General features: G+C 39.5%; 2 protein-coding genes across 2 annotated transcripts in view; one reads left to right on the plus strand and one right to left on the minus strand.

The window, feature by feature from the left end:
* The window catches only part of LOC103369203 (uncharacterized), a 15,828-nt gene extending 11,982 nt beyond the window's left edge, over positions 1 to 3,846 (minus strand). The window contains exons 1-2 of the mRNA XM_008297858.1: positions 3,694 to 3,846; positions 625 to 770 (exon numbers count right to left, since the gene is read on the minus strand). Coding sequence (XP_008296080.1) covers positions 625 to 770; positions 3,694 to 3,810 — 263 coding nt within the window. The 5' untranslated portion in view covers positions 3,811 to 3,846. The remainder of the gene's footprint in view (positions 1 to 624; positions 771 to 3,693) is intronic.
* A 947-nt stretch (positions 3,847 to 4,793) lies between these two features.
* On the plus strand, positions 4,794 to 7,753 carry LOC103369205 (saxitoxin and tetrodotoxin-binding protein 1-like). Its single transcript, XM_008297859.1, has 6 exons — positions 4,794 to 4,998; positions 6,060 to 6,199; positions 6,960 to 7,045; positions 7,196 to 7,321; positions 7,409 to 7,528; positions 7,649 to 7,753. Exons 1-6 carry the CDS (start codon positions 4,858 to 4,860, stop codon positions 7,711 to 7,713), a joined length of 678 nt encoding a protein of 225 aa, XP_008296081.1. The 5' UTR covers positions 4,794 to 4,857; the 3' UTR covers positions 7,714 to 7,753.
* Positions 7,754 to 8,176: the final 423 nt, after the last annotated feature.

An 8,176-nucleotide genomic window follows, 5' to 3' on the forward strand; every position in this document is an offset into this window, starting at 1 on the left:
GTCTGTCAAGTTTCTGTGTATGTGTGCACATTTTATGTCTTGTGTTTCCTGTTTTATTTTGAAAACACTAACATGTTGTCTCTGCCTTATATTTACTTCCTGCACACCCTTGCCCCGTCTTGTCACACCTGCTCCGTGATAGTTTTCCCTCGCCTGTTTCACATCCTCCCTCATTACCTTTTCCTTTTACCTTTTCCCCCGTATGTCTCACAGTCTCGTCGCCAGTTCGTTGTACTTCACGGTCCTCGTCCCAGCATTTATCATCGTCAAGCCATAGTCTGTTTGTGTACAACCTCGTTCTGTTTTCCGACCTTGCCTTTTGCCTCTTGTCTTTGGATGCCTCTGCCTGCTGGATTGATCGCCCGTGTACTGAACCCTGTCTGGTAATAAACCTGCCTCTCTGCCTGAACCCGTTCTGTGCATTTGTGCCCACCTGTCTGGTGAGTGTTTGACAGAAATACATTTTGAAAATAAGTCATCATTGAACAGTTTAAAAGAAAAACAAAGGAAGCCAAAATTAATCGAGTAGAACATGGAATAAGAAAGAGACCTCATTTTAAAAACAGATTTAAAAGGACTTACAAAAACAAACAAAAAAACAACAAATTGCTACAATCAGCTCACATCCTGTTCTGCTGATCCATAACAAGGTGACCGGGACCAGACGGTGAAGCCATGATGTCCATCCAGTAGCTGCCAAACGCTTTCTGGATGCCTTTAAAACCGGCATTATCAGTGTAGCCCAGCAGGAGGTTCTTTCTGCCGTATACCTGCACACAAACACATCGTTCATCTATTTTCATACTGTTGTCAGTGAAAATCAGACATTGCTTTTAAACCGTGGTTTAACAGAATTATTTTAAAAAATAAACTCATGAAACAGGTCTGGACAAAAATGATGGTACCCTTAGCTTAATATTTCGTTGCACAACCTTTTGAGGCGATCACTGCAATCAAACCATTTCTGTAACTGTCAATGAGACTGGTGCTCCTCTCAGCAGGTATGTTGGTCCACTCCTCATGAGCAGACTGATCCAGGTGTCTCAGGTTTGAAGGCTGCCTTCTCCAGACAGCATGTTTCAGCTCCTTCCACAGATGTTCAATAGGATTTAGATCAGGGCTCATAGAAGACCACTTCAGAATAGTCCAGAGTTTTCCTCTGAGCCATTCTTGGGTGTTTTTAGCTGTGTGTGTTTTGGGTCATTATCCTGTTTCAAGACCCATGACCTGCTACTGAGACCAAGCTTTCTGACACTGGGCAGCACATTTCTCTCTAGAACACCTTGATAGTCTTGACATTTCATTGGACCCTGCACAGATTCAAGACACCCTGTGCCAGATGCAGCAAAGCAGCCCCAGAACACAACAGAGCCTCCTCCATGTTCCACAGTAGGGACAGTGTTCTTTTCTTGATATGCTTCATGTTTGGATCTGTGAACATAGAGCTGATGTGCCAAAAAGTTCCAGTTGTGTCTCGTCTGTCCAGAGGACATTCTCCCAGAAGCTTTGTGGCTTGTCAACATGCAGTTTGGAAAATTCCAGTCTGGCTTTTTATGATTTGTTTTCAACAATGGTGTCCTCCTTGGTCGTCTCCCATGAAGTCCACTTTGGCTCAAACAACAACGGATGGTGCCATCTGACACTGATGTACCTTGACCTTGGAGTTCACCTTTAATGTCTTTACAGCTTGTTCTGGGCTCTTTTGTTACCATTCGTATCATCTGTCTCTTCCATTTGTCATCAATTTTCCTCCTGCAGCCACGTCCAGGGAAGTTGGCTACAGTCCCATGGATCTTACATTTCTGAATAATATGTGCAGCTGTAGTCCCAGGAACATCAAGCTGCTTGGAGATGGTCTTACAGCCTTTACCTTTAACATGCTGGTCTATCATTTTCTTTCTAATCTCCTGATACAACTCTCTCCTTGGTTTCCTCTGGTCCATGTTTAGTGTTGTCCACACCATGTCAGCAAACAGCACAGTGACTACTTGTAACCCTATAAATAGGCCGACTGACTGATGACAGGTTTGTAGACACCTGTGATGCTAATTAGAGGACACACCTTGATTGAACATGACCCTATGGTCACATTATTTTCAGTCTTTTCTAGGGGTACCATCATTTTTGCCCAGGCCTGTTTCACGAGTTTATTTTTAAAAATAATTCTGTTAAACCACGGTTCAAAAGCAATGTCTGATTTTTATTGGTTAATTTTCATTGAATTTTTATTTGTCTTTACTTTTGTCAGATTAAAGTTATTCCTGTGACCATTGTGGATTTTTCTGTCATTAACCAACAATTTTGTTCACGTGTGTATATAGTCATGGATGAAAGTATTGGCACCCCTGGAAATTTTCCAGAAAATAAACCATTTCTTCCAGAAATTGTTGCAATTACAAATGTTTATGGTATACATGTCTTATTTCCTTTGTGTGCATTGGAAAAACACAAAAAAAAACAGAAGAAAAAAAGTCAAAATTTCCAAAATCTTACACAAAACTCATAAAATGGGCTGGACAAAATTGTTGGCACCCTCAACTCAATATTTGGTTGCACACCGTTTGGAAGAAATAACTGAAACCAATCGCTTTCTATAACCATCAACAAGCTTCTTACATCTCTCAACTGGAATTTTGGACCACGTTTCTTTTGCAAACTGCTCAAACCATTAGTTGGTGCTATTTGAGGTATGGTTCGGGTCGTTGTCCTGCTGGAACACCCGTGACCTCTGACGCAGACCCAGTTTTCTGACACTAGGCCCTACATTGCAGCCCAAAATATTTTGATGGTCTCCAGATTTCATGATTCCTTGCACACTGTCAAGGCACCAGAGGCAGCAAAACAACCCCAAAACAACGTTGAACCTCCACCATGTTTGACTGCAGGTACTGTGTTCTTTTCTTTCTAGGCCTCATTCCGTTTTCTAGTAGAATGACATGCTTTTCCAAAGAGTTCTACCTCAGCCTGAATTTGTGTAGAAGTTGACTGACGATGTTTATCCACCATTCTAACTATCCTGCGTTGCATTCTTTCGTCAATTTCTCTCTTCCCCATCCAGGGAGATTAGCTACAGTTCCATGGGTTAGAAACTTCTTGATTATATTACGCACAGTGAACAAAGGAACTTCAAGACCTCTGGAGATGGTCTTGAAACCTTGAGATTGTTCATATTTTTCCACAAGTTTACTTCTTAAGTCCTCAGACACTTCTTAGCTCTTCTTTCTCTTCTCCATACTTGGTGTGACACACAGGTACACAACACAAAGGTTGAGTCAACTTTTATACCTTCTTCCTGGCATCAGGTGTGATTTCTGCATTGCCAGAACCTGTTACTTGCCACAGGTGAGTTTAAACAAGCATCACATGCCTAAAATGAAATGATTTACCCACAGTTTTAAAAGGGTGCCAACAATTTTGTCCAGCCCATTTTTTGAGTTTTGTATAAAACTATGTACATTTGGACTTTGTTCTTCTGCTTTTTTTGTATTTTGTCAATGCACATAAAGGAAATAAACACGTGTATACCAAAAACATTTGTAATTTCAATCATTTCTGGAAGAAATGGTGTATTTTCTGGAAAAATTCCAGGGATGCCAGTACTTTCATCCATGACTGTACGTAACCAGAGATGGAAACCTAGCTCGGCTTTGAATGCAAACGCAAAGATGGAGGCAGGAATGAAAGGAGGTTTACCTTGGAGTGGTCATCCAAAGACAAAGGCTTGACCAGCTTCTCACATTCAGGCGTGAGAGCCGAGCTGCTCACAAACAGGAGCGCAAACAGAAAACAAGCTTCGAGCCACAGTTTCATGATCGAACAGCTTCAGACAAAGTCCAGAAATTCACTGAGTCTCTTAGAGCCACTCGGCTTTTATGCAAACTGCTGTAAACTCTGGCCAATGATTGCATTATCACTGTTATGTAAAAGATGCTTCACTGCCAGCGAACCTCAGCGGTGGTTCAAAGAGGATATCAGGGTCTGAAATGATTATATCAGCTGCAGACCAACTTCTGTTACTGACGTGTTGATGAGCAGCAACACTTGTCAAAAAAAAATCCACAATCTTACTGTGACTGTAAGTTGGCGTATCTGCATTTCGTATTATAACTCTGATTTCAAGTTCATGGAAATAAAAACAAACACCCCCGCCAGGTCACTGTCGCAGAATCTGATTGGACACGACCGGTGCCGTCCTGTCTGCCCCCTCAGCACCACAGTCCCACACAAAACATGGTAAAGGGTAAAGGAAATCTCGTTATCAGATCCTGTTAGTGTGTGATTCAGCCCCTAAAGTCTTTATTTACAGTAAATCTGCCAAATGTGCAAATGTTTTCTTGATTTTAGTGCAACAACCAGCTTTAGGCTTTAAGCTCTTAAGTCTTTGAGCTCCGGACTTGTTGTAATTCAGACTTACAGATTTAAGATGAATGAAAATGTTTGTTGCAGATCAAACTGATTGACTGCATATAAAGTATTTAACATTATTTCAGGTTGTTTACATACGAATGCATCAGTGGTAATGATCATATCGTAGAACATGCAAGTGAATTACTGTTATTTTCTCTCAAATCATCTTCCTGTTCATATTTTTGTAATCTTTCTGGTATAAACAATTAGAGGAATTTAAAACCACAGTCACCTTTCCTCCTCTGAAAACAAACAAACCTGATATAAACCATGAATCACAGGCTGAATCAGAGTTCAGTGACCCACTGAGCACACACACACTTTGGACCGAGCCGTAGCCAGGTCGCTGGTGACCACCGAGGGTCCGGGTTGGTTATAAACTGAGCGGCGACACTGCTGCCATCCTCAGAGCTCAGAGCAGGGTGTGTTTGTTTTCTATCTCACAGCAGGATGAGCGTGATGAAGCAAGTGTTGATGGTGCTGCTGCTGGTGGCGGTCGGGTCCAGCGCAGACGTAGAAGTTGAACCAACCAAGGCACCCGACCACTGCGATGGCTTGAAGAACAAAGTCCCACTTAAAGACCTGCACAAGGTGAGTGTGGTCTGACTGCATTCATGCTTCTGTTTTTATTGGTTCTATCCCTCTGGACCACAAATCCAACCAAAATGAAACCACTTCATCAGAGCCAGAAACTGTAAAAGCAGAATCAATTTGTTCTTTTTTCAACTTTCCAACAGTCCTTGAACTGCTCATCTTTGTTTGTGCTGTTCTGTCGGACAAAATGACCAAAGCTTAGCTTAAAATCATGATATTCCAACAAAATCCTTTTATTCAACGTGTATCATTTACTGCAGCCAGATTCAGTCAACAATCTGTTCATATTATGTGTCATATTCTGAGCTCTTCAACACAACCGTGGAGCCACAAATGACTCAGCTGTGACCAACAACCACATGAGAAAAAGTCAAACAATTTGTAGCTGAAGTGGAGGCAGTGTTTAGAGAGCAGAGAGGAGACGTGTTTGGGGGCGAAATGTCAAATATCTACTGCATGTAAAGCCTTTTTTCAGTGAAGGTAACATCTGGAAAAATGTTGCACATGTTGATTCCACAATTTTTTTCCCCAATTTTGGTTGAATAAATTATCCAAAAAATTTAATTACCATTTTCTTTTTCTTCTTTTTAATGATCTATGGCATCAAAACTGTGTCATGTTGCACAAAAAACACATTTCTAAGTTCTTTCTCCTTGCCATTTACTCGTTAGCTGATTTTTTTCCCCCCCTCTAAGCTGTCAACAGGTGCAGAAGTCTGACTGAGAGTTACAGAAAACACTTGATTGCAGTGATTGGCTCAAAGGAATGTTCAACTAAATATAAGTTTACAGGTTTCATCATTTTTGTTTTGTTTGTTTGTTTGTTGTTTTAAATATTTCTGTTGAACCACAGTTCAAAAGCAATGTCATGACTTTCATGAAATTTTTATTTATCATCACTTTTGTCAATTTCAGCTCATTTCAGTGACACCTGTTTTTTCCCTTGTTTAAATGGAAGGGTATGAATACATTTAGAATAGAATAGAATAGAATGCCTTTATTTGAGGATGACTGTAAACTCCCAGAGAAACCGATTCTGACTTTTCTTGTCTCCTGTAGTACAACGGTGAGTGGGTTCTGTTCTGGTCCGTGTCTGATCACGACAACGGCCACAACATGCTGTCAGTCCTCCGGAGCTCCCACGTCGAGATGAGCTCTGACAACATAACCTTTGTCATGACGGAGAGGAACTTGTACACGTGAGTTGTGACGTCACAGTTTCAGGAGTGACATCATCATCTTCAGTATTGCTGATGGATGAAACAGTTCAGAGCAAAGAAAAATAAAAAATGTGAAAATGATCAAATAGAATTAAAAACTAGCAAAGTAAAAACAGCTAACTAAATACTACAGTATGAACAAATAAAATAATAAATAATAATAAAATAGGGGCTGCAAGGTGGCTCAGTGTATATATATATATATACACATATATAAATATATATAAAATGAAAACTGATGATGACAGAAAATAAAAAATTACTCTTTTTTTTATTAATAAATGAAAAAGTTAAATAATTAATACAATATAATGAAGTTATAAAACTAAATAAAGATGCCCAAATTAAATATAACAGAAACAATAACAAAAGAAAACTATAATAACAGAATAGAAAAAGACTAAATCAAATAAATCAAAAATAATAAATTATGAAAGCTAAATAAAAGTTACAAAATAATGAATTGAAAAACTAAATGATGTCAAAAAACAACAAAATGACAACTTAGTAATCAACTATAACTATTTGAAAAGTAAACAATGAAATAATACCAATAAAAATAACAGAAAAGAAAAATAACAAAATACATTTTCAAGTATTTATTTAATAAATGATTTTTTTTAAATCAGAAAAATACATAAAAGGTTGGAATAAAAATTTGAATTAAATTTCAAAATACCATCATAACTCAATATATATACATAAAACAAATGAATAGAGCTTGCCTGTTTGTGTTCAGTTCCGGTCCAAACCGTCGTGATTTCTTCATCAACGAGACGCTGCCCTCCGACCCTGTGCAATTCCATATCCACGCCGACACCGTCAGTGAGTCGTAATAACACACAAACACACATCAACTCATCATCAAACCTGGAATCCAACATGAACCTTTAGTCCTTGTTTATTTTTTTTCAACAAATCATTAACATTTGTTGTGTGTGTGTGTGTGTGTGTGTGTGTGTGTGTGTGTGCTAGGGTTGGAGGTTGACGGAAAACATGAGGACTACAATGACACCGCTGACCTAGCCTTCTATGAAGGCTGCCCTGACTGCATGCTGATGACCTATAAAGTGGAAGAGGGCTTCTACCTGCTCGTCTACAGTAACACAAACTCACAACAAAATCTGCAGCTGTAATGCACTTTAAAGCAGATAAGGTGTGACTGAGGTGTGTGTGTTTGTGCATCAGTCAAGGATGGGAAGCATCAGGACGCTGAGAAGCTGAAGACCGTCCATGATGACCACAAGAAACAGGCTGAGTGTCTGGGCTTCCCTCACAGCAAACCGTACAGCTACGACGGGGTTACAGGTAACGTGACCCAGCAATAGTAATACATCAGAACATGTGCTTAATTCTAATTATTGAAACAGAAAATCAAATAACACAATTTCAGAAACGTCTAAAACTCCTCATCCTCTCTCCTCACAGATTTCGCTCATAAGAAATCTTCTCCAGACGTTGCTACAGAGGCTCCTGTTCTTGAGCGGCCCTGAACCAACAGGAATCAAAATAAAAGCAAATGATGAACCTGAACATGTGTCACTTTTCATGTTTTCATGTGACTCGAAATGAAAAGAGCAAATCTGTTTTTACCAAGTTCTAAACAGATGAGGGAACTCTGGTTCTGGCTGTTTTCAGGAGTTAAAATCAGCACAGAGCTCATTTAAAAACACAAAATGAGCACAAAGAGACATGAAACAAGCAGAAAAAGATGCAAAATGACCACAAAAAGACACAAAACCACCACAAAGGGATGAACAACAACCACGAACAGACACCCAGCAACAGATAGTGATGCAAAGAGACACAAAACATCTAGAAGGAGACACGAAATGAACACAAAAGACACAGAGAGACTCAAAACAACCACACTGAGACACATAGCAACACAGAATGACACAAAGAGAGAAAAAACATCTGCAAAAAGAAACCCCAAAGATATTAAAAACTATCTTG

The sequence above is a fragment of the Stegastes partitus genome, unplaced genomic scaffold (genome assembly GCF_000690725.1).
Source record: "Stegastes partitus isolate 25-593 unplaced genomic scaffold, Stegastes_partitus-1.0.2 Scaffold1254, whole genome shotgun sequence".
NCBI lineage: Eukaryota > Metazoa > Chordata > Actinopteri > Pomacentridae > Stegastes > Stegastes partitus.

What these genes read in the sequence shown, in the direction of transcription:
- LOC103369205 (XM_008297859.1), top strand. Translation starts at nt 4,858, where the DNA reads ATGAGCGTGATGAAGCAAGTGTTGATGGTGCTGCTGCTGGTGGCGGTC. An exon ending in TATCCACGCCGACACCGTCA is followed by an intron (nt 7,046 to 7,195) that starts GTGAGTCGTAAT and finishes TGTGTGTGCTAG; the next exon opens with GGTTGGAGGTTGACGGAAAA. An exon ending in CTTCTACCTGCTCGTCTACA is followed by an intron (nt 7,322 to 7,408) that starts GTAACACAAACT and finishes TTTGTGCATCAG; the next exon opens with TCAAGGATGGGAAGCATCAG.